The following is a 26,279-nucleotide window of genomic DNA, read 5'->3' on the forward strand; positions in this document are numbered from 1 at the left end:
TTGGCTAACTCTTGAGTCTCCCTATCCACATTTCTGCTAAAATAGAAATTGCCATCCTTTCCTCTGCGTGTTAAATTAGTTATGTAATCAGGTTTATCTTAGAGGATGACAAATAGGGTTCGAGAAGTTCTTGATGAATCTTGATGAGAAGGGTAGGCGAGGTACTCTGAATGACATCTGGAGATAGTTGCAGAGATTTTTGGAGAAAAGGAGTGAGTGAAAGTGCCTGCCCTTGAATGAAGTTGGAGGTTGAAAATTGTAGAAAAAGGAGTCAAGTTTCGTGGAAGCTTTTGGGTGAAGGTTTGAGTCAGAGGGCCCAGGTTAAAAAAACGGAGAAGCGCAGAGGCTACTTTGGAGACAGCTAGAAGAGAGTACAGAATTGAAGAGGAAAATTAGGGGCGGGGGGGTCTTGCTAGACAAAGATTTTATTTTGTGACATTCCCTCCCTACTTAGTGTACGGACATATATACCTTAGTTCAACAATCACCTAGTAAATAAATAAATGAATTAGTGTGGACAGGAAAAAAAGTGAACACCGCAGGTTCCACCGAGATTTGAACTCGGATCGCTGGATTCAGAGTCCAGAGTGCTAACCATTACACCATGGAACCGCCACGCTCCCGGTATCGCCTTCGACTCTTTAATCCTTAGAGAACCCCGCCCCCATCCACAAACCCACCACCAGAGGCGGTGCTGAAACGTTTCCCAGCGCCCCGCTGCCCCGCATGGCGGCGAGTGGAACGAGGGAGAGACCATTAAGTATGGTAAGCAGCCGCCAGGGATGTGGTCAGCCGGGAGTCCAGGGCTCAGTAATCCCTCAGAACGTCCCGAAGTTGCTGAGAAATTGAAGACAGACGACACAAGCCGCACCGCCCTTCTTGGGTCAGGGGCGGGGCGCCACCTCCCCGGAAGTACTTCCCCTAAGGGGCTGGGGCCTGCCGGAAGTGGCGTAGCGGCAGGGAGGGGTTCTTCACCCGGTCGGGCAGCTGAAGCACGGCGCTCGGGTTACCCCTGCAGCGACGCCCCCTGGTCCCACCGATACCACTGTTACTCCCGCCTCTTCGCTCCTCGGCCGCGCAATGGGCACCCGCGACGACGAGTACGACTACCTCTTCAAAGGTGAGGCCACGGGCTCTCGAACTCTCCACCGAGTCCCGGTTCGGGGCCCGGGATACTCCCGGGGGACCCGGCCGCGGGCTGCCCCTGCCCAGAGGTCGCTTTTCCTCAGCCCTTCCTCTCTGTGCCGTTTGTCCTGCGGTCTCCCAGCCCAGCCCCTTTTTCTCCCCTCACTGAGGGGGTCCTCACCGTGCACCGGTCTCTTAGCGACCTCCCTAGAGGCCTTGGGAAGCCTCACAGCCCCTACCGCGCGCCCTTCTCGCGGCCGGCCGCCTTCTCCCAAAACGCCTTCTTTCCCCGGCTTCCAAGTCCCCTTCAAGGGGGCGCCCCTCCCACCATCCATCTTTTTGGGTTGGGCGCCCCCTCCCCCTCAGTATACACCCTTCCTGAGCCCCTCTGACAGGCCCTTGCCTTCGCTGCTCACCTTTCGTTCAGCCCACCATCCCACTACGGGTCTTTTTCTTATCTGCCTCCCCTTCCCCTCCGGCGAGCCTCTTCTCCGTGTCCCCTTACCGCCCCTGCCCTCGGCCAGACGCCTCTCGTAGCCCTCTTCTCCCATCCCCCGGGCCAGGCCCTGATTAAAATCCGAGCGGGCCGGCGGCCCCACCCCCACCCGCCACACAGTTCTCGCGGTCGGTAACCTTCTCGCACTGCCCTCGGGATGGGTAGCTCTTTTTCTGCCTTCCCTCCCCGTGTAGTTTAAGAGCTCTCCCACGTCTCCTGTGCGACTCCGACTGTGGGGACTAGGGCAGGAGGGATTGTCCCATCACCCACGCGCGCACTTGTCGCAGTGACCCGGCAGACCGGTGTGACTTCCCACCTAGGCTTTTTTCTCGTACCCTCCCTATCCAGCGGCAACCATCCTAGGCTAACTTGACTCTGCTCGCGAGAAGGGGTTACGGATGGGTGGTGGCTGTTATCCTTGCCAGACCTGAAGGCCCAGTTCCTGAGCAGGAAAGGTTGTACGCTGCACAAATACTAGCTTGCTTTATCGCTATGGACTGGTTGCTTCCTGCTGCAATACTGGGAGGATCCAACCTTTTGGTGTTTTTAGAACAGGAAGGAAAGAGTCCTAGTTGGCCACATACCTTTCCCCAAAGGTAGTGGGGAAGGCATGGGGAAGTTGTGTGCTTTCTGGTCAAATTAATTATTTTTTACAAGACAGGGAAATATGTCGTGCCCTTGGGCAAAACATATTTGAGGGTGGGGAGTTAAAAAAAAAGAATTGCTTGTTGGTTAGTCCGGAAAAAAATCCAAATAGTTTTTGTTTTTAATTAACAAAGATAAAAGGTACAGTTTTCAATGAAGAAAGAGTACAGTAAATGCTTTTTTTGTTCAGTGAATGCGCTCTCTCTAATGCTCTTTCAATGTTCCTGAATTAGGAGGGGATCCATCAGTAGTATGCTGAACAAAGATCATTACCAGGGAGGAAGAAGCCATTGCCATTAAAGCTTTACAGTGGAGGGTGGAGTTTAAAAAAAGTATTAAGCTTGGTGACTGTTTCTGACTTTGCCACTGGGTGCTAAGAATGTTTGACTAAACAAAGCAGGAACCATTACTTTACCAGTACTTTGCAAATCTTGTCTGACTAGTTGATGATATGCCCTTACCACCACTTAACTCTTCTGCGCCAGAAAATTTTCATGTAGGGTGAGTCCCTTCACTGTCCACCCCCACACAGTGGAAAGTCATTTACACAGAAGGGGTACTTAATTCATTTCACAAATACGGAAAAGAAGCATGGATTCATTTACATACTGTTGGCTGAGGGCATCTGAGGTCTGGTGAAATTTTTTGAGACCCTGGAGAAAGGAGGTTTAGTCAGTAAATGGAGATTTGTTTTTACAAATAAGGTACAATGGCAGTAGGCAGCTAGCTATTTTTGAAGTAGTTAATTTAGAACAAGATAGACTTTCAGAGTATTTCCCCTCTTTGGTTTAGAACCTGAATGTTGGTTACAGAAGCCATTTATTGTCTTGCTAAGAACATCAATTACCCTGGATTGGCTTAAGGAATTTTAACTTAGAGCATCCTACTGACTGAAAGAGCGCAGGGCTTTGGAATCACACAGGCCGGGTTCACATCCTAACTCAGGTGTTAAATTTGCTACATGACCTTTGGAAAGTTGACTATTTTGAGCTTCAGTTCCCTCAACTATAAAAAAGAAATGTACCCCTCAGGCTGTTTTGAAAATTAAATGAGGCTGGTTGTAAAATTTAAGCTTCTATAAGGACTCAGTACATGGTAATAATATGAAAGAAGTTGCTGTGGTCCTTGTCTGTTTTTGTCACTTGTCTCTAATCTATAAACATAAGAGCGTTTAAGTATTAGTAAAGAAACTTAAAACTAGGACCTTCTAAAGAATTTTATATTTCCATGGGCAATGGTTTCATTTGTTGTACATTCTGCTGTTCAAGATAGGATGTTTTAAAATTTTTGCTGAGAAAGATTTCCACTTTTTTAAAGCTCTTACAGGATATGAGTCACTTTTTTTAACTTCAGTAATGATTATTTAGCCAATTTCCTATTTATACAGTTAGAATTTAAAGCGAAGCAACAGTAATTTGATTTTAAAATGGTTTCATTCTACATGGATTTACTCACTGAGACGAACTGCAGCTATTTACTTGGAAGAAGGCTTACCCAGCCAATTTAATAGTTGAGGGAATTGGAAGTTAGTTTGTAACTCTAGCCAGTTGAAAATGAAGGAATATTTTGGTTGGTGTAGAATGAAACAGTCCAAATGGGAATGTAATGTGGGAGAGCAGGAGAATTATTGTAAATTATGTATTTGTTCCCGAGATAATTGTTGTTCTTTAGTTAAGATCAACAGTGAGACCTTTGGTGGTGGTGGGAGATTAATTTTTTTTTAACTTGACTTTTTATTTTAAAAACTTAATTCAGCAAATACTTATACTCATTGTGGTTAAGGCCTCGAGGGACACATAAGTCAAGTAAACATCAATAGTTCGTTTTTACAAATTTTGTGGTAGACACCAATCCAATCAAAGCCACATTTTCTGAAAATACCTGGATACATGGTCTACACCATTTTCTTCTCAATCTTATTGAAGGTCAGTAGTAATTAACCATCAGCTGATTGTCATTGGAACTGATTATAGGAACTTTGCTGTCTTGCATCTTGATAGCTTTTCTTTCACAATTTTTGGTTGAGCAATTTGGGTTCTGCTGAATCTGGAAAAACTTGTCTAGACTTCAGCCTTATTGAATGCATTTCATTTTAAAGACTCTTGGTGAGGTTTGACTATGAATATAGTTGAAAGAATAGATAGATCTCCAAGTTTATTTACAAAAACCAGAACAAGAATTATCAGTTACTCCTTAAGGTGATAACTGGTTGGTCTAATGTACTATATTGATTTGTTGAATTAGCTTTTAGTCTAGTACATTAGTTTGCAAGAGAGTGTATGAAACTAAATGTGGATGAAGAGTTGCAAATTTTTATTAAATAATGGATAATGTGTATATTCTGTTTTTACGGCAATTAACAGCCTAATATTAGATAAACAATCAGATTTTTAGTACTAGGTATTACAGATGATACTTAAAATTCAGCAGATGAAGTTAACCAAGTGGTAATAAATATTATCAAGTTACTTTAGAAATGATACAGGTATTTCATATATAGATGCTGTCATTTAATTTATGTATGTATATGTTTTATATACGTCATGTAGATGGCTATAGTTATACCATGTTTAAAGTGGAGGTACTTTTAATCTAAGATAATAGTTATGGAAAATAGAAGAAAGTCACTGCAGATTCCTTCCTTGAACTATAGGATGTGACCATATATTTTGTCACATTTTAAAAAAGCAATTAAGTATTGTCATCTTAATGAGAGAAACTGTCTTGATTAGAAATTAAGTTTGAGTCCATGAACTTTTAAGCTTTTTGATTTGTCTTTTAAATCATAGCCAGTAAATGCTCTTCTGTTGTTTAGGTATTTTAATCCATTCTAGTTTGTTTATTTTTGGTGAGCCTAAATACAACCCTTCTTGATACGGTTTCTCATTTGATAACTGAATAGAAGCAACTTTCCTTACTGTGCCATTTCTCAACTTCATCTTGGCAGCCCTATTCTTAAAGAACCAACTATCTTCTGTTGTCACTTAAGATATAATCCTTTAACAAGTTTCTAGTCATAATTCTGGCAACCTTGTCCATGTCTAGTTGAGAAAGCTATTTTATACTGTATAAAGCATTCATGAGTCTTGAATTATTTTCATATAAGGGTGTTAATTTTTATGTTAAAATTAATCGGTTACATCGAGGGAAAAAATGCCCTCACTATCTTTATCACCACTTAAAGGTTTGAGGATGAGGAGATAACATAATCATTAAAGTGGAGATCAAAAGGCAAGAATCTAAAACTTGGAAGTACTAGAGTTTTTGTTGGTGGGGAAAGTGTTCTTTGAGTTATTTATTTTATTATCCAAAGCCATTCTAGATGTCTTGCTCTTTGGCTTTAAACTAAATGACTGGCTTCTAAATTGAGGTATCTGAGTATGTATGAAGTAGAAGCATTCAACTTTTTGGTTTTTCTCTTCTTTCCTATTTCTCTATTACTTCAAGTGAGGCTTTTGTACCTCAGTGCTAGTGTGGGCCCAGCAAGTTATCGAAAGAGATTTTCCTCAGCAGGACATCCAGCCTTTTGCACTAAGAGGCGACAGTGATTACACCGTACTAAAAGGGTAGACTTTATTACTGATACTGGGATTTCACCTCACATCTAGAGTGGTAGACCTTGGAAACTAATGTATCAACCAACCGTCCAATAAAATTGGAAGTGCGTTGTTTTTGTATGTTACTTTCATGACCTTAGCATCTTCTTCCCTGGTATCCAGATTAAAGCATTTACTCTGTTATCTGTGCTTGCCATAATACCTTTGACACCTCTAATTGACTGTATAGCTAGAAATAACTATGCATTTTGCTGCATGGAGTCTTGGCTGCCTGGATGATTTCTTGCTGAATCAGCTCATAGAGGAAGCCAGAAAAATATGCATTTGATAATGTACTGTCTCCAAGACTGTTCAGAGGCCAGGTTATATCCGCTCTTGTAGCAAGGAAGGAATGCACAATGGACTCTCTGCCCTCTGACCAGAGTGCAAATGAGCTCACAGTTCTTACTTCCCTCGCCACCCCCACCACCAAATCCCAGTCTCTCTAGTCTTATTAGTCTTATTCTTTGGTGTTATTCTGGCGTGTTTGATTTTCTAAATCAGTTAGCTGCTGTCTAAATCAGTTAGCTAGTAAGAATGAAGAAGCGGCATTAGTAGTTAACAGTTAAGTATATTTTCTGAAATGCTGATAAAAATTTTTACCAAGGAGAAAAAAAGTCAAGCTCAGATTCTGTAAACCTGTGAACTCATTTTGTTCTTTAAATTCAGATAGAAAGTCTTTAAAACAAGTTAACAGCCTATTTCCCCCATTGTTTTGAAAGTGTAATAATCACTTTAGGTGAAAAAGAATCAACATGTATTTAGCTAGTAGAGAAATTGCCTCCTATAGTAATCATAGGAAACAAATTCATCTAACCACACCTGTTTTTAAAAAATTCATTAAGCTGTAAGTGAAAGTGTATGCCTTCCTTGCTTTGGCCCTGACTCAAGAGTAAGTCAGAATTATTAGTCACCTTTCTAGGGCATCTGTTAAACTTAGTAGGGTGTTTGGCAGAGGTGTTTTGCCCTCCAAAAACAATCTGATAAAACTATGAAAGGGTCATTGTAATTTCTGTGATCTGGGTGGCAAGGTTTATAAAGTTGGTGCCTCTGTTAATTCTTTCATTTTGCCTAAGTGAGTCCTGAGGTCACATCCAGACTGATAAGTCAAAGTAGAATATACTCAGCCTTTCCCTGTCCATCACCCACTAACATCCTTTGTTGCTTTCATGTCTGATACATTTTTAATATCACAGATTATTCATTTGGCTTAGAATTTTATCTTTCAAGTTATTACCTTCTAAGATAGTAAGGCTGGTATAGCATTGATTGTTAATTGATGCATTAGCTGGTCATCAGTGCCTAGTGAACTTATTAAAATTTGCATGGGTAAGACCGGATACTATATCTGTACTAAGCACATGATGTGTGGTGGTCACTATGCAGGTAGAAAGAGGTTAAAATGAATAAATTGGTTTTATTGATTGGTAGCAGGTCAAGCACAAGGGCTACTCAACTCCCCACCTAGCCTCATCCCTTTTTAAAAATCAGATGCTCTATCTTTTTTACTTTAAAGCATGGTGGTATTCTGAATGTGTTTGCCTTGCTCATCTGACATTAAGTTCTTTGTTTTTTCAGTTGTCCTTATTGGAGATTCTGGTGTGGGAAAGAGTAATCTCCTGTCTCGATTTACTCGAAATGAGTTTAATCTTGAAAGCAAGAGCACCATTGGAGTAGAGTTTGCAACAAGAAGCATCCAGGTTGACGGAAAAACAATAAAGGCACAGATATGGGACACGGCAGGCCAAGAGCGATACCGAGCTATAACATCAGCGTAAGTCTCATAATTTTTCGGTTCTGTGAAATAGGCGCTAAAGTCATTTTGCTGACTTTTGGTATCGGAAGAATGGTGCTGTTTCATTTTTCCTTGTAAGAATTCCAGTATTAGAATTTTAAAATTTATTTATAAGGGTGCTTAAAAATATATATAATCCATATACTTAGCTTTTTTTCTGGTGTTCCCTTCCATCTTGTGATTGTTTTCTAATAGTTAAATACATGCTTCTGTTTTCAGATACTATCGTGGAGCTGTAGGTGCCTTATTGGTTTATGACATTGCTAAACATCTCACATACGAAAATGTAGAGCGATGGCTGAAAGAACTGAGAGATCATGCTGATAGTAACATCGTTATCATGCTTGTGGGCAATAAGAGTGATTTGCGTCACCTCAGGGCAGTTCCTACAGATGAAGCAAGAGCTTTTGCAGGTTAGTGATGAGAATTCCATGATATTACAGTGATTCTGTATTTCTTACTGTTAGACCTACAGTTTTGATAACCCTTCCCATGAGGATAATTGGTTACAGTTGTTTCAGAAAGGTAAACATGGACGGTTGGCAAGTATTGTCGTTTTGAAAGTGTATGATGGCTGTATGACCCTTGCTTACCTTTGAGTTATTAGAACTCCAGTATTTCGAGTTTTTGCTGCCAGACATTGAAGATAAATTCTGTCGTTCTCTCCTTGTAAGGGGTAGATGAAATCTGTTTATTCTGTGCTTCCTGTCCCTTTTCACATTATGTCTGAGTTTTGCCAAGGCTGTTCTGTGTGGGTCTGAAAGGTAGTGGCTCAGGGAGTGTCAAGGACCAACAGGGATGTAGCTGCTTAGCAATGAAAACTTTCCTGGCTTCATGGAGGACCCACCTCTGTCTTGCTTCCCTACTGGCAGGGGCAGCCTACAGAAGGCAGCATTGCGCATTCTTGACTAGAGAAAGTTGTGACATTCCACTGTTGATTGTGCTGTGAATACAATTTTCTGTCATGGTCTTTCAGTTTTCCAGGCGAGAAGCTTTATTTCAAACAATATAGTTGTGGAATTCTAAGCCAGTCACATATACCCTTCCACATTCCTGCCCTAGCTGTGTAGTTCATGAGGGGAAGGACAGTAAGGGATGGAAATAGCTGGGTATTTGATCAGTTTACTACATTATGACTAGTGTTATTCATTGCTGTGGTAGTATTTAGATGTAACAAATATTTATGTTAATTAAAGAGGCCAATGACAATATCTCTCTAATTTTTAATTTACCGAAGTAGAATGGTGCTCTTATTACTCAAGAAGTTAGGGAGGTCTTAGGTTTTAGGAAGTTCTGTTATTTTCCTTTTCAGGGCTTGAGTGCATCACATCCCTTGTATTAAAATTGAACAAGACTGAAGTTTTTGTTTCTCCCCACAGAAAAGAATGGTTTGTCATTCATTGAGACATCTGCTCTAGACTCTACAAATGTAGAAGCTGCTTTTCAGACAATCTTGACAGGTAAGACGTGCGTTTTTAGATTATACCAGTGGGAATTGGGAGTATTGGGAAGGTAATTTAAACAAATTAATGAGGAAACTAAACTACAGAATCACACTATCTGAGAATGACTATCATTTGAGAGCTGCTATTAGCAAGAGCTGCTTAGAGTACAAAATTAGTTAAAGCCCTTGCTTGTGGAGTTTTGGTCACCCTAATTCATCTGGTTTACAGTGGGAGAAGTACTTTCAAAATAATTTGTTCACTTCTGTTATTACTTTGGTCCATGCATTCCATATTGATGATCATAAGCACAAAGCAATGCTTAAATGTACTTTTTAGTAAGATAAATATTGAAATTCCATCTATGGAAAAATGAATACCCTTTTGTAATTCAGTAAAGAAAAGGCATTCTTGGTTCTGCTATATTATAGAAACACCTAGGGGAAAATATATACTTAGAAACCTAAATGAAAAAACAAGAAGTAAAATTCTCCCGTGCTATATTGTATAAGAAGCAAAGTGTCACCTGTGGAGAAAATCAGCCAGTGATTACATATTGAAAAATGTAAATAAATAGTGGGAAAGGAACAAAGTTCATGTTCTGGTATGGGGATGTATAGACCAGGTCAGCCTCAGGGATAGGAAGGCATTTTATTTGTGCTGACTCATTTACCCTGACTTTATTAGAATGAACAATTTATCTGGAAGTTTAATCTTAATCCTCTAATAAGCACTTCAGTGAGTTTTTAAGTATTTTAAAAATGTATATTACTTTTAAGAGCTCATAATTTAGAGTGTAGTCTCACTATATAATAGTCTTACTTGGTGTTCTAAAAAGTATATATAGAGAAATGGTTAAATACATGAGTTTCCAATGATAATATAACAAGATTTTCATTCTTTGTAGCACTTGTATTAGAGGCGCACAGATTTTGGCTTTTAAACGTTGTCTTATATTACTGTAAAAATGTAGGGAGTAAAACTTAGGTTTTCCAAGAGCATGGACTTAGAAGCCTGACTTTGGTTCTAGTCCTGGCTCCTCCACTTATTAATTCACTCTCTAATCTTAGGCAAGTTACTTAACCTTTCCAGGCCTCAATTTCCTCATATGTAAAGTTGAAATATGTTTTGGGGAGTTCTGTTAATTTCTTTTTGAGAGAGGGCTTGCATTTATAAATACTTTGTGGTATGATTTGATTTGACTGTTCATGTTGTGTCTTAAAGGTTTTTGTCTCTATAACCTAATCCACAGAAAAATTGTTTGTCATTGAGACATCTGTACTAGACTCCAGAAATGGGTACATGAGTTCATATGTGTAAAATATTTAGCTATCCCTGCTACCTAGTGAACGTTTGATAAATTAGTGGCTAAATAGCAGTTAAAGTATGAAAAAAACTCATTAAAAATAAACTATATATTAATGATTTACATACCTATTTTATTAGAGTTCTGTCATCAGAAAAATAGTAAATAAAGGACTGGTGCTAGGGTTGCATTAACAGTCTTTGGAACACAGTAGTTTTCTTCTAGAATCTTTGTGTCAAGTTTCATTGCAGATTGTTTCAGCAAGCAAGATGTGATTGAATGTGCAGTATGTCTACAAATCCTATTTTTTCCCTTATAAGCACTTGTGTGGATTCTGTTGAGTCCATGTGTCGAATACTGAAGTGAGGCCCAAAAGTTGTAGGTTTTTACTTTTTGTCACTTTGCTCCCATTCCCTGTGTAATAAAGTGAGTGAACGTTTAAGATGTATGAGTTATAAATCAATCTTCAAAGGCCTCTGATCTTAAGGCCTTTTTTAGTCAATTCTTGGGTTATTTTTTATGTCTCATCAAGTCTTAGCAAATTCTAGCCTATTCTGATCTCAATTTATAGCCCATTTATTCTGATACTAAGTGAAGATGAGGCCAAGTGTTTTCTTCCATCTGCATTCAACTATTTTGTGTATCATTTTGTAGCATTGAACATCGAAAATTGATCCATTCAAACATGAAGTAATCAATAGCAGTGATATATGCTTAAATTGAGCTGTTTTGTCCTGAATGATGAAACACATCTGGCTATTTCTCTTAAAATTCACTCCAGATTAAACTTTTATTACTTAATACTGCTTGAAAGCAAACAAGGCTTGAGCTTCACTCACCACCATTTTTCCTCTCTGTAGAGTCACTATTTCCTCAGCTTCCTGCATCATTCTCAGTGTTGATCTGTGGGATCAGAGATCACTGCACATGGCAGCAGACATCTGTGTTTTGCAAGTGTTAGGATGTTTGTTCTAAGCTGTTCTACATACTTATGGAAATATTAATGCATAGAAAAAACAGGAAATAGAACAGTATTCTTCGTTATGCTTAATTCTACTTTAAATGTTAACAGTATTAAGGGAGCATTAAAATTGTATTTTGATGTTGCTGGAAGAAAAAAATAGCTTCTTTTTAAGATGCAAAATTATGTATTAGAAATTTTTTGTTGTTCCTTCAAAGTTAATTGTGTTGCTTATTTTAGAATAGACCCATGCCATTCTTAACATCCATGAATTTGACCATAACTCCATGATGTAATTTTGCTGACGGTATTTTTTGGAGCTGGTAGTCAGTGCATGAGTGAGCCTGATATGTTGCTCAGCCTCTGCATTTCAGTACAGCTTTGTTTTCTTTTATCCTCAGGTTCATTAAGGGGTATTAATCTATACTTTACGTATTCTATAATTTTTTTTCTTTCAGCTTTCAATTTTGGCAAATTCTAGACTTAAAAGATTGCAGTGATAGTACAAAGTATTTGCAAATACCCTTAACCCATATTCCGTAAATGTTGATCTTTTACCACATTTGCTTTATTCTTTTTCTTCGTCTCTCTAAATATATACATGGTAATTAGGCTTATTTATTTATCTATTTTATTTATTTTTTTACTGGAGGTACTGGGGATTGAACCCAGGACCTCATGCATGCTAAGCATGTGCTCTACCACTGAGCCATCCCCTCCTCTCTAAATATATAAATAATTCTTTCCTGCACCATTTGAGAGTGACAGATATTTGCCCATTATACCTAAGTATTTATCAGTGTTTTTTTCCTAAAAGTAAGGGCATAGTCTTTCATAACCATAGTACAATGATCAAATGATCCAATTATGTCCTTATTAGCAAAAGACAGTCTGGGATCAGATCATGCATTGCATTCAGTTGCCATAGTCTCCTCTAATCTGAAATAGTTCTCCAGTCTGTCTTTTGTTTATTGACATTTCTTGAAGGGTACTGGTCAGTTATTTTGTAGTGTCCCTGAATTTGGGTTTGTCTGATGTTTCCTCATGGTTCAGTTTAGCTTATACTTTCAGCAGGAATACCACGAAAAGTGTTCTCAGCGCATCATATCTTTGATATGATTTTGGTTTGTCTTATTCATTACTGGTGATGTTAAACTTGGTTAAGATGGTATCTACCACGTTTCTCTAGGTAATTTATAAATCCAAGCCATCTTTTTAGTATGAAGACTAAATTCTTAATTCTTGATTGAAAGAATTTTAATTTACGGAGCATATTGACTCTTAAAAGTGGGATTGAGTTTTCGGGCATTTTATTACCAAGCAGTGAGAATCTTTTAATTAGGCATAGTAGCTTTGTTTTTGGCCTGTGGCAACCTTTTAAATGCGTCAGTATATCAAACCGGAGCATTTTTGACCTTCAAGAAATTTACATTGTGAGAAATGGATTTGAAGAAGGTCTAACAAATTCTGACCTAGGCTGTAGTGGAATAACTCAGGCTTCTGCCATTTTCACAATTTTTGGAGGGACTGAAGAACTTTGGCTCTTTGTTCCCCAGTTTGAAACTATTGCATTTAAACTTTCTTAGAATTTACTTTGCAACTTGATGCACACTTCCATTAAAGTAGAAATAGCCATATGTCTTTTTTATTTAACTTTACCTGATTGTGTTTAAAACTGTCTTATATTAACATTTTACTTTCTATTTAGACCTCCTACGAGGGATCCTCATATAAGAATGATAAAGCAGGATTCCTTTTCTTTCTAACATTACCTATCATTTGGACTTCTTGAAAAGGGAGTGCACAGGAATTGGTGTATCGCATACTTTTGGTTCTAAAGGAGAACATACCCTTGAAGGAGGAAAATATTTGCATCAGATTTTGCAAGTCCTGTTCCTTCCCCCCAGTTAAATAGCCTTCTCTAATCAGATATCATCTAGAAGTTACCTGCTTCCTATTTTCATATCAAAGTTTTTTTTTTAAGTGACACACCCAGCCATGAGAGATTTTAGGTAAATTACTTGTGTAGCCTCTTAATGCCTATTCTAACTGAAAGAAAAATTTTCTCCTAATTTTCTGGCCAACACTTTCCTTTTTCTTTATTGCCTTGGGTGGCATTTTTATTAGCAGACATCTTTTTGGTGACTGGCATAAATGTAGCAGTAATCCATTTCTATAAAACAGTATGCAGTACTTGCAGGCAGTTTTAAAACACTGCTCAAATTTCTTTGTAATGAGATCTCTTTAATTATTTACTTTTGTATGTTCTCTGAGAACTCTGCCTTTTCCTCTCTTTCGTCTTTCAGCATTTGCTTTTCATGTAAGAGCCTGCAAAATATTTTTTGTTTTGGTTCCCCTAACTCAATATTCAAAACCACTTGTAAAGAAGTTAAAATTTGTAGACGGTCACATTTAATCATTTGCATTTGAAAAAGAAGAGCCATCCAGTTTGAGATTAGAGAGAAAACATAAAGAACAAAGAATGAATGGTATAGTTTCACAGTAAATTGATGATTATGTCTACTCCTTTAGCCACTAGCCTCATTGAATGACTCTTTCTCTTTACCCTTGACGCTCTTGTCCCCTCCCTTTTCAATGAAAATCTAAATGAAGACTCTATCCTTCATACCCTTTTCTTCTTTTTGAACTCTAGTCAGTAGCCTTTCTTTATTGTAATCTAATTTTTTCTCTTGGTATTTCTTCACCTTTGAACTCCTGTCAGCCTTCTCAAACACAAATTTCAGCACTCTGCCCCCTCTCCCCCAACGTAAGGTGTAAGAAAAGGTACACTAGCTGTCAGTGTTTCTGTTAGTTTGCATATTCAGTTGATTTCAACTTGCTGTTGTTCACCTTTAGGGAGCTTCGTTCTTAATTTGGAGAAAATATTAATTTAGTTAATACATGTCTTTTCTTTAACTCTTTAAGGAAAGTTTCCAATATACCAAAAGTAGGGTAGTATAAACTCCTGTGTAGCCATCAGCAAGCATCAGTTCAGGGCCCGTGTCTTCCTCTGTTTACTCCCTCCCCCCATTATTTTGAAACAAATCCCAGCTATTACATCATTTCATTTGTAAACATTTCATGATGTGTATCTAAAGGGTAGGACTTAAACCTGTAGCAACAAAACCACTTAAAAGTTGGCAGTAATACCTTATTGTCCTCTGTTATCTAAACAGTATTAAATTTTCTTGTCTCAAATTTTTACAGTTCAGCTTAGAATCCAAATGATGTTGGTAACATTGCATTTGGTTGCTCTGTTCTTGGAGCATTTTGGAAATACAATTCCACTTTCTCTTTTTTTAACCCTATAACTATTTTTAAATTTTTCAAATGTCACAGAAGCAATACAGTGAACACCCATGTATCCTTCATCTAAAATCCTGTTACTAACATTCTGCCACATTCGGTTTACTTCTACATGAGTAAATATACTTTTTCCTCTTTGCTCAGTCTTTGGGAAGTGAATTGTAGATATTGTAGCAGTTTACTACTAAACACTTGGGCATTTTACCCCCTCAGAATAAGACATTCTTCTACCTAATCACAATACTGTATATCATATCCAAGAACTTTAAGTTTTTACAGTATTATTTAATGTGCAGTTCATGTACAGATTTCTCCAAGTATGCAGTAATGTCCATTATAGATTGGATTTTTAAAGTTTTAAGACTAGGATCTGGTCAAGGAAAACACATTGCATTGATGGAATTGTTACATATCTGGATAGTGTATAGAGTAGCCACTGGCCACAGGTTGTTATTGAGCACTTGAAATATGGCTACTGGATGGGAGAATTGGATTTTAAATTTTATTTAATACAAGTAGGTGGGCTATAGCCCACGTCTAAAGCATTTATTCCCATCTATTCAATGTATTTTGTGACAGTAACTTTTTTGAGGAGTCTTGGCCAGTTGTCTGATAGAATGTCCGTCAATCTGGATTTACCTAATTGTTTCCTCATGATAAATTCATTTTAAGTGTTTTCCATGTCATTTATAGGAATACATTGTATTGTTCATAGTATATCATAATAGGAGGGATTTATCCCATTTTTTAGAATTCCCTTTTTGTGACTGTTTTGGAGGGAGCACTGTGAGGACAAAGATAGATAAGATACATTCTTTGTAAGGAGTTTATATAGTCAGAGGGAAGTACTTTTAGGCATTGTAATTTAAAACCAATTAAAATATATTAAAAAAAGATACTTGCTGTAGAGGAATTTAATAACGTTTATTTACATACTTAGTTATTTATCAAACCCCTACTCTATGCTGTAGATACAGTTTTGGTCCTTATAGTTTGTTGACTGAAAAAAAAAGTACAAACCTAAAAGTTGAGAATTATGTTTTATTCAGCCAACTTGCTGAAGGGCTTAAGCCTGGGAGGCAGCCTCTCACATACCTCTGAGGGTCTATTCCAAGGAGGTAAGGGAGGAGCCAGGATATGTAGGAGTTTTTGTAACAAAAAAACCAGGTAGTCTGGAACATCAAAGGATTCCTGGTAGTTGAAGAAAACCAGACATCTCTACGTCAGTTGAGTTTAATGCTTTGAGATGTTTGGGAAGATGCAAAAGTCTGGGCTCGTGGAAATCATTCCTTTGATGTGCACCTTAACTATGGAGGACTATGATCCTGTTCTTCATCCTGAGTCCCCTCAGGGTGCACTGTTGGGTTGAGGGTACTGCAGTGGCTGATGACTTGATGGACCCAGCATTCTTGGTTTACTGATATGGCAGGCAGCATTTCTCACCCACAGGCATGTAGTGCAAGAGGTAGATGCTTAACAATTAGTTCTGATAAGTGTCATAGAAAATCTTAAGTTGCCTGTTTGAGTAGTTATTTAATTACAATTTAACTTTATTTCAAGAAGCACTGATAATTAATATCTTTCCCTCCTTTTTCAAGAGTCCTTTGGATTTTGACTGGTTTATGAAATGTATCCTTCTCTACATAGCCAACAGAAATTCCTAATGTGACTGATCGTGCAAATTTATTTTTATTTTTCTGTGGTACAATGTCAGTGTATGTAGGTTTTTTGATAAGGGTAGACTGAAAATACTCTCATAGTTTAGTTTAGATCTAAGTCCATAAACTATGTGCAGTCTCTTTAAAACAAGATTCATTTAACTGATTGGTGAACCTTTCACTCTGAAATGGAAAACCTTTATTTCCCTTCTTATCCTAAGGGAAATTGTTAAAATAATCAGTTGACTCTAATGAGTCACTGTTTCAAAATAAAACTTATGAGTATATGTGTTCCTTGCTTAGGTTATTGGCTTTTTTTTTTTTTGGCCAATATAACTTCTATGTATCTTTTATTATTGATGGGTCTTTTCACACTGAGTATTGCTGTTTCTCTTTTTTCACTCAGAGATATACCGCATTGTTTCCCAGAAGCAAATGTCAGACAGACGTGAAAACGACATGTCTCCAAGCAACAATGTGGTTCCTATTCACGTTCCACCAACCACTGAAAACAAGCCAAAGGTGCAGTGCTGTCAGAACATATAAGGCGTTTCTCTTCTCCCCTAGAAGGCTGTGTATAGTCCAATTCCCAGGTCTGAGATTTAAATATATTTGTAATTCTTGTGGTCACTTTTGTGTTTTATTACTTCCTCATACTTACAGATTTTTCCATGTCTTCAGTCTTTTGATTTTAGCTTTATAAAATCATCCACTTGTCCCGAATGACTGCAGCTTTTTTTTGTGCTATGGCTTCACTAGCCTTAGTTTAATAAACTGAATGTTTGGATTCCTCAATTATTGTTTACTTTTCATCATGGAAGCTGTCACTGTAGGACATAATATAAACTTGATCCCTTGAAGCTCAGGCCTATTGGTCTTGACTAAATCAAATTAAGACTAGAAATAAGCTATCATTTTGCCACAGAGCAGCTTATAAATTAATATACTCTTCTTTCAGTGCAGTGTATATTTCCATAAATCGAAGAATTGCCCTATAAACATAGCAGAATTTTGAGAGCTTGAAAATTTTCCATTATTCTGGAAGTCAATTTCTAAAATGCCTTAATAGGGTTATGTAGTTTAGTAAATTTTGTTTTTTAATTTTTGTAAACATCAAAGTTGATTAGACGGGGGGCACTTTTTTCTGGACAAGAATTATCTTAATAAACATAAAAGACTGATGATTTCAGTAGCAGTATGGTTATGGGGCCATATGTTGAACAATGCTGCCTGGCAGGCTGGGAATTGGAGAGACTGGTGGAGTTCCATCTGAGGTGCCTCTGTTACGTTGACCAGGCAGCCCAAGTCATTTAACTTACCTAATTTCCCAGCAGTAGATTGTGTGGCATTTTATTGCTCAGGCAATAACTGGTTTAATGCTCTTAGTATCAGATTGTGAAGTGTTAATTTTGTCTTAAAACCTTCCAGTAAGTGAAATGCAACCTAGTTTTCTCACCATATCCACCAGCAGGCATGGATAATTGTTTTAACAGTGCTGATTTTTGAGTTTTGTGGTATGTTATGGAATATAGTCCAGTTAAGTATCTGGTTTCAGTATGTCTGAAGAATACAATGAGAGGTTAATTTCTGCTCAAGTAATACCACTTAAAGGCATGTATTCTTTTAGTACGTAAGATGAAATAGTACCTTGAGTTTAAATAGAGTGCATTTAGGCATTGTACAAACCTGAAAGTTTTCTTCCACTACATTATTGAAATCATTGGAGCAACTCGTTTCTCATTCAGAAATGTGCACACTAATATTTAGTTTTATTTTCTTGTGGATAATATTAAGCACTTAACTCTGCAGTGTTCTGAAAGTTGTGTCAACTGAAGTGATACTATTCAGGATGATGGAATATCCCCAAAATATACATATGTGTGTGGGCTTGCATAGATTACTATGTTTCATAGTTAATCTTACATCTTTTGCGGTGCTCATGACGTGTGGGGTGCACGCACGGAAGGCATTGCTGTGGTTCGTCATTTGAGTTTTCTTCTGTAGCCATTTTATTATTTTAGTATATTGGTTATGAAGATACTATTATCTGTTTGTAAATCGCTACTTTGTATTTTATGCATGCTCTGTAACTTAATTTTTTTTTTTTAGTTATTGATTTGGAATATATTCACGTTCTAATAAACAGTTATAGGGGGACTGTTCTTTATGTTGTCAGATGATATTTTTCCTTTGAGTGCTTTGGATGCTGCCACTTGATTCTGATGAGGAGGAGCGTAGGGCCTTGGGTTGTAGAGTAAATAATTGAATTGGAGGCATCATTGTGTGAATTCAGCTTTGATTTTAGGCATGTAGTTCAATTATACTGTTCTTGGAAAAAGTATTACCAAAAACATGAGGAAAGTAATCTCTATTTGATACGTAGCAGTGTCACCAGACCCAGGCAGAGGTTCCACCACTAATTGACTCAAAATCGGTAGTAAATTTTTTACAAAATTATTTAAGAGAAGGTAAAACTAGGTAGTGAATTGAAAGTGAATAAAGTAACTTTGAGTTTTTATCAAATGTAGGCTTAATGTTGCCTTGGGCATAGTTGGATCTTAGGAGAATTCCAAGAAGTAGTAGTAGTAGAAAGTGAATTTGATTGCATTTCAACAAGTGTCTTCATTCTGAATAGTATCTCTGGACACAGACTCTCTGAAGTTAAGAGACATTAAGTTTTCAAATATGACAATTTAAGGCTCAAGGCAGTTTAGAAGTATTTTGCTTTGTGATTTTGCCTTTTAGTTATTTTAACTTTTGCATTTTTTTTAAAAAAAAAAACTTGTCCTGAAAAATCAGTTAGCCATCTTGACTTGATTTAAACTTGTATCTCATTGTTCTCAAATGCTATTTATGATTTCTCTCTAATAGTAATTGTTACTCTGTAGGGGTAAGTTTCTTAGCCATTGCATTGAGTATGCTAGATTCTAAGGAGTGGTAGCTGGTGACTTAGGCCAGAGGGTTCTGCAGAAAAGTTAGACTTCTTGAGTTTGGATTGCCCACCAGAGTTAGTCATACTTATTTCATCATTGGGGAAATAAACATCTTAGTTTTTGTTGTCAGTGACTTGTATTTACAAAATACAAATGGTTTCCATGGTTCAAGCTATTGTGATCATCTCTTCCACATACTTTAAAGAGAAAAAAACTACAAAATTTAAGACAATTTTGGCCAACATCAGAAGCAGAATAATTCAAAGGCTGGGTGGATAATTAAACACTTACTGCAACCTGTTAGGTTTCAGTTTAAGGAGCTTTTTTAAAATTATTAAACAAAGGCAAAAAATGGAGGTTGGTTTTCTGATGTCTCACGAACATAAGCCTGAAAAAAAATTTTTTTCAAAACAAAGTATGAATGTTGCATAAGGACTGTGCATAAAGATATCCATTCCCCAGGTGAAAAAAAATGAACAAAGACCACGAAAGGGCCTTCTTTGACCACAGCATTTAGTGGGTTAGCGTGACAGTCAGACTAGTGCTAAAGAGACGACTGCTGATTTTGTTCTGGTTGGGGCAGTGCTGGTGCTGCATCCCTTCATGGGATTTGACAGGGCATCTTTTCCACTCCCCTGTACAATACGCCAAATAAACTGGAGTTGTCATTCTAATGTTTTAAAGAATGTCCCCCCCCCCCCAAACTGTAGGTGCTGATGGTAACAATAAGGTAATACAAAATACTAATGTCATCACGATTTATGTAAGGGAGACCATTAGGATTAGGCTGAGAGAGAATTTTAATTGAAGTATCCATTTTCCTGAAAACTGATTGGAGGATAGAGAAATATTTTAAAGGAAGTTGGTACTAGGAATGTATTAGAAGTATGCTAAACTCCGTGTTAAAAGATTGAAAGTGGCAGGTATAATAGAGCGGGGGACTGGGTGACAAAGATGTGGATTCTAGGCACAGCTCTTCTAGTCATCTTTGAGCCTCACTTTCTTCCAGTTAATGAGGGGACTGGATTAGTCATTTCTGGGGTTTACCCCAGCTTTAATTGAACAATTCTATGAATGAACACTTTCTTCAGGTACTAGAGCCAAATTATCATACATTCTAACTAAAATTTAATAGAAAGTAAAAATCAGGTATGTACTTTGCAAGATGTTTTTGATCTTAACAGTAACTTGATTAAAATGCTATCTTTATTTCCCTATTAACACCATTAAGTAAGATGAAAGCTTTCAGTACATTTGCAAAACTGCCATCAGTTTCAAAAATATGCATCAAAGTGTACCATATATACTAGGAGGGAGGAGCACTCAAGGGGCTGCCCTGTCAACTATGAGCTGAGAACTGCTTGTGTTTTGGCTTTTACTGTTAAAAGAAAATTCTGCTGGCTTTTAAGATATACTTTAAGATATATTCACGCATGGGAGAGAGAACTTTAAAATACATTTTGTGTTTAGCTTTTTTTTTTTTTTAATTGTCTCTAAGAGGAATCTACAGTGAGGTGGTCAGTCTGGGGACGGATTCCACCAATAGAACCAATCATTAATTCCAAGCCTATAGATTTATATTTGGCTATTAATACAGTAATTAATTATTAGTAGTCTAAACATTTGAATTCCATTATTTAACATTATTAAGCATGGGATTGGTAGGTCCTGGCATGGATGTCATGTATATTGGCTATTTTCACTACTGTGTAATCAGTACCTGTGATGGTGGTAAAAATTAATAACTAACAGAATTCCTTTCCTGTGTTTGAGTCACTGAAACTTAACCTTGCCCCAAACCACAGAAACTCAGACCTTGTTATCAGCATCCTAATGAGTAAGTGTACTGTTTTTAGCACTCATTGTCAAGGCTCTGGAGGGCTAGACAATGGCTTGGGAGGCAGAAACTGGAATGAGGAGATAATCTGACAACTGTTGATACAGACCAGAGCTTCTACCTTCTGTGGGTTTGGATTGGACAACTGCTCAGTCTTCCTAGCTCTGCAAGTCAGGGAAGAAAATGTATAATCACCACCCCACTGATCACCAGGGCCCTCCATTTATCCCTGCCCGTTTGTAACTGCTACATAGTAAGATGCACAAGGGGAGGGAAAGTGCTTTGTTCATAGTTGGACATTCATAATATTTACCCCTCCTACAACCTTGTAGGAGGACATTAAGGAAGTACCATCTAAAAGAATGAAGGGCTAGTCTTGGGGTTCATTCTGGTTTAGCTTGGGGGAGCTACAGTCTGATAATTACCATTCAGATTAAACATTTAAAAAATACAAATTGTTATATAAAATTACTGTATAAATAACATGTAATAAATATTATACATAAGTACAAATAATAGGATAATGAACCCCTTATGTATCCATCTCCCTTCTGAGATAGATTTTCTGTCTTCTCTTGCTACATACAGGTTAATTGGGCCTCTTCTGGCCAAATGAACGGCTAATAGTATCATTCTTGAATCTTCTGTATTGAGTGTACAACCTGCAGCCCTTGGTTATCATTTATGATACTAGATAGCATTCTGAGTCTCGTAAGTTATAATCTTTCCCTATTATTCTCAGCAGATACCTTTTTTAGCCTTTTAACTCTTGATTATGTTTTGTCTTTCACTCAGATGCCAAAGCCCCAGCCTTTGAGAATTATCTGTTAGGAAGATCTTTTTTTTGAATGAGTATTATTCTGTAACTAGCAAACATACATTATTCTTGGTTAAACATTTTATTAAATGGAAACAACTTAAATAACTTTTGAGTATCATGTAAGCCTTGTGAACTGACAAGTTGAAAGGTTTTAGTTTAACCTAAGGATGAGGATTACATACAAAACTTTGAAAGTATGAGGGAGAAACTTTAAACATACCATTGAATGCATTCAGTTAGCTATTTTTTAGCATCTGTACTTTATTACAAAATCAGTCCTCCTACTTCTTTACCAGTTAGGTCACAAGGTTATATTTTTAAAAGGTCCTGAAACAGATATACCCAGAGTACTGTATGGGGTGATAACTTCTGGCAGACAGCTATTCACTGTACTTATGCAAATTAGGTGGCCCTTAAACTTGCCTTTATTCCATTTCATAGAAGCACCTTTGTGCCCCTGGAGCTGAGCACAAGTTGTAGTTGTCTCTGAGTCCAAATCTCTGTGAAAGCAGAGAAATTCTTTGAGTATACTGATGTGTATGAAATTTTTTCAATAATTTTTGGACATGAATAAGAATATATTGCATCCACTCATTACTTTTAAAGGAAGAGACTCTCTTGTTATAAATTTGATAGAGTCGTTTCACTTTATTTTCAAACGTCTGTTGGGATGATTTTCACTTCTCTGGCTGACCACACAAAATGTAGGTTAGTTCTACCTTTAAACCTAAGGTGTAGATTCTAGACACATTTTCAGTTTGCAACACAACAGTACGCATTCTTGTTAAATTAGTTTGAGAAATTGATTTTATTTTGTACAAGGTACAATCCCTCTGCACAGTGAATAAATATATTACAAATCTGGGTTGTTTAAAAAAAGTATTGTCATTTCATAGTTACACTTACACTTTTGTACAGTAATTGTACTTTTCTTACTCATTTGAATTGTATACACATCACTTGGAGTGAAAACTTAATTTCTGTAAAATAGTTGAACAGATCTTTCCAAGTTGTCAATAAAATGCACAGTGCACATGTTTAGGTTGACCATGAACCTATTTGTGACAGAGCTAGATGGAAGTTGCTAATAGTTGCTCTGTTAGATTGAAATGTCTTTAACAGTAACGCTTAGGTATCTGAAGGCAGCTGTTGTTATAATAGCTTAATTATACTTTCTGCCTTTCCCTTCTCCACCGTATTGCCTGATTTGAGCTGTATTACATTTCTTTAAAAATCAAAGAATTCTAGAGCTGAAGGGTTGTTAGAGCTCCCTTACCCCTCTCTGCTTCTTCCTTTTTTTTTAATACCCTGGGGGAAAACCCAGAGAGGGCAAGTAACACAGATCTCTTGACCCAGTGCTTCAGCAATTCCACCTTGCCACCTCTTGCTGAATTTTGCCCAGAAGATAGTTGGCAAAAAAGAGGTGAAGCTTGAAACTTGCGTGATGCTGCTTGTTTGCAGTTTGCCAGGCGGCAGTTACTGTACATGCAGGGTATGGGAAGGTAAAACCTGGGACTGAGACGAAGTTTCTCCTCGCTGATGTGACTTCACCATGCCTCTTGATCCTTACTTGACAAAAATATTTGAGCACTTGGTGCCCCGAAATACTGAGGTAAGTCTCTTATCTATATTTCTTTTTACATAAATATGAGAAACATTTACTTGGGCCTACAAAGTAATTTTCTATTGTTATATTTTAATAAGGCTTTTATTGGAAAGTAAATTTGCTATTCCTGATCACTTGCTCCCATGCACACATGCAGCATTCATGTAAGTATTATATTTTCCCCTAACAATAAGGTTTGCTTAAGCCTTGAGTGAAGTGGGGGAGGGAGAATTTACTCATTTATTTTCTTGCTTTTGCTGGTTATTGCCCAAACTAATGGGTTCCATGGCCGACTTCCAATGTGTATCAAGGGCTTCAGAACTCCCACACTTCCTGGAGCAGCTGTTCCAGCTTTGCAGTCATTTACAGTCATTTAGTTCCTCTTCTGTATACCTTTTTGGCAGGTTTTTGTTTGTTTTTTTACTGGCTGGACTGTTAATCAGAGAATGGAGTGCTATGGGGTGGCCATCAGTTTCCCCAGGTTGCCCTTTTGGTCTTTAATTCTTGTGAGGAGGTCCTCTTAGGGCTTGGAAGTGGCTCCATTTTGACTCAGCTGAGCCCCAGTTTACATATATGCATTAGTAGTGGAAGGTGCAGGTGCACCTGAGTCCTGGGATCCGGAGCGTTCGGCTCATAGTAATACATTTTTGGCCATCTCAGGTGGTGGTTAGAAGGTAGAAGTACTTCATATAGTTATATGCTGAGTTTTTACATCATGTTACAGCAATTGATTATTGCCCATTCTTTCTTTGATCATTTCATTTAGTTCCATCAAAAAGCATAATATACTTTATAAACAACTTAAACCTCCTATATCCACTTCTGTCTAATTCCTCTGCACATTTGGGTTCCATACTACATCGAGCTCAAGATTTATGAAGAAATGCTTGAAAGCAAGTACTCTTCTGAGTCAGGGAATGCCAACTAAATACATTTGGGAGGCCAAATAACCGTTTTTAGGGATATCTAATTCTTACCAGTCTGTGACTGCTTGTTTAAAGCATCATCTGAGAATTCTGTTTCACATGGAGTGACTCGGATGTTGGCCAGATTAAGGCAAGGCCAGGACCGGCTTGCAATGTTCTTGAACTTTGAATTGGCAAGATTTGGTAAAGCTGGCCTAGAAATCATTGTTTTAGACAAAGAGGCTGCTGCACTTTGGAAACGTTTTCTCCTACCACCACCAGGGGCAGAAGAGGGAAAGTTAAATTGTTTTGCTTGTTTTCCTTGTCTTATGAGGGGAAGGTAATTAGCTTTATTCATTTATTTATCTTTGGAGGAGGTACTGGTACTGGGAGTTGAACCCAGGACCTTGTGTGTGCTAATAAGCATGCACTCTACCACTTGAGCTATACCTTCCCCCGGGAAAGTTAATTTGTATTTATAAAAGTCTTACTTAAAAAAAAAAAAACTGTGAGCATCAGACTATATGCTAAGTTCTGTAATCCTGGCTGTTATAATTTGATTGACCTGACATATATGTATGGGTACTTTAGGATTGATATTAGCACAGTTTGTGTCTATGTACTAATTATCTTAGGTAATAAAACATGTTGAATGTAACAGGAACCAAAAGTACATATACATTTCAGGTGCTTTAAAGTAATCTCCCTCCCTCCCCTCCCCAGTCCCCTTCACCCCTAGGAAAGTTGGTAAAACCTATTCTGCATGCTAAGCATCATGTTTCAAATAATTTAATATATAAATATATATATATATATATTTAGCTGATTTTGATGAGTAGCTGTATCTTAAATGTTTTAAAAAATCATATAATCCAGGGCATTTGGGGTTGGGGGTGTGTAGGTGGTAGAATTTGCCTTTGTGAGTGGACTTTTTGAACAATTACCCCAGTCCCACTTGGAAGCTCTTCTTTAGTTCCAGGTGAACGTTACAACTAACACGCAGCTGGAGTCAGTCTGTACCGTTATTTCGAGTCAAGGGATTGTCTTCTTTCAGAGTCTGAGAATATTCAGCAGAGCACATTGCAAGAGAGAGGCTTATCCCTCTTAAGACTGCTTGTCCTGGGAGGGCCCTTTGGCAGGGCTCTGTCTTACTGGGAGGAGGTCATAGTGACCAGGAATATGGCTGTTCCTAGGTAGGTCGTATGGATTCTGGATAAAGCTGGAGTTACAACCACGGCCTTCTTGGACCACACTGACTGTGGGCTCTAAGGAATATAGTGAAAAATGAGTTCAGAGAACAGATTAGCTTTGGTTGCCTTGTTGGGGGCAAGAGAGTTCTATTTAACTTGGTGGGGGAAGAGAAGGGATTTATAAATCTATGATAAATGAGGGTTAGGACTGAAGCTTGTTCAAGAGATTGAAAACCTAAGTGAGTGTGCTATCAGAATCCCAAGCTCTGGTCAAAACCAAGGGCCTTAGAACATCCTGGAGGTTGGGGTCTTAGCAGTGAGCCCAGGGACCTGGGTTAAACTGGGAGAAAGTAGGTGATTTAGACACTTGAAAATGTCTATTCTGATTGTTTTCTTTTTTAAATAGGAATTGATACACAACAACCAGTTGAAGTGTATGTGTCCTGACTCCCCATCCCCAGTATTTCTGCTTCTTACTAGTCCTAGTGTTTTTTTAAAGTGGAGTTAGCACAAGAATTTGATTCTTATATGAGAGAGGAGGGCAGTCCTGGGAAAGACAGTTTACCTTGGATTCCTTAAAAAGCAACAAAAGAAGAGTGTATTTTCGAAAGAGGGGGACTAAAGGGGGCTTGTTTTCATCTCAGATGTTGCACTAGTG

General features: G+C 37.8%; 2 protein-coding genes and 1 non-coding gene across 5 annotated transcripts in view; 1 reads left to right on the forward strand and 2 right to left on the reverse strand.

Annotated features, from left to right (window-relative positions):
• Positions 1-540: 540 nt before the first annotated feature.
• TRNAQ-CUG (transfer RNA glutamine (anticodon CUG)) lies at positions 541-612 on the reverse strand. The gene has a single exon. It is a non-coding gene; the product is annotated as a tRNA-Gln (tRNA).
• Positions 613-942: 330 nt separating this feature from the next.
• On the forward strand, positions 943-18,492 carry RAB11A (RAB11A, member RAS oncogene family). Its single transcript, XM_010985108.3, has 5 exons — positions 943-1,120; positions 7,441-7,636; positions 7,877-8,070; positions 9,037-9,117; positions 16,737-18,492. The coding sequence occupies exons 1-5, from the start codon at positions 1,081-1,083 to the stop codon at positions 16,874-16,876; spliced, it is 651 nt and encodes a 216-aa protein (XP_010983410.2). The 5' UTR covers positions 943-1,080; the 3' UTR covers positions 16,877-18,492.
• A 7,043-nt stretch (positions 18,493-25,535) lies between these two features.
• Positions 25,536-26,279, reverse strand: part of MEGF11 (multiple EGF like domains 11) — a 332,207-nt gene continuing 331,463 nt past the window's right edge. For all 3 annotated transcript variants that reach the window (XM_031452880.2, XM_064485481.1, XM_064485480.1), the window contains one exon: positions 25,536-25,696. In XM_031452880.2, the coding sequence (XP_031308740.2) occupies positions 25,536-25,696 (161 nt within the window). The remainder of the gene's footprint in view (positions 25,697-26,279) is intronic.

This window comes from Camelus dromedarius, chromosome 5 (genome assembly GCF_036321535.1).
Source record: "Camelus dromedarius isolate mCamDro1 chromosome 5, mCamDro1.pat, whole genome shotgun sequence".
Classification (NCBI taxonomy): domain Eukaryota; kingdom Metazoa; phylum Chordata; class Mammalia; order Artiodactyla; family Camelidae; genus Camelus; species Camelus dromedarius.

Coding starts and splice junctions, on each gene's coding strand:
- RAB11A (XM_010985108.3), top strand. CDS start 1,081: ATGGGCACCCGCGACGACGAGTACGACTACCTCTTCAAAG. Junction 7,637..7,876: donor TACCGAGCTATAACATCAGC/GTAAGTCTCATA, acceptor TTCTGTTTTCAG/ATACTATCGTGGAGCTGTAG. Junction 9,118..16,736: donor TTTTCAGACAATCTTGACAG/GTAAGACGTGCG, acceptor TTTTTCACTCAG/AGATATACCGCATTGTTTCC.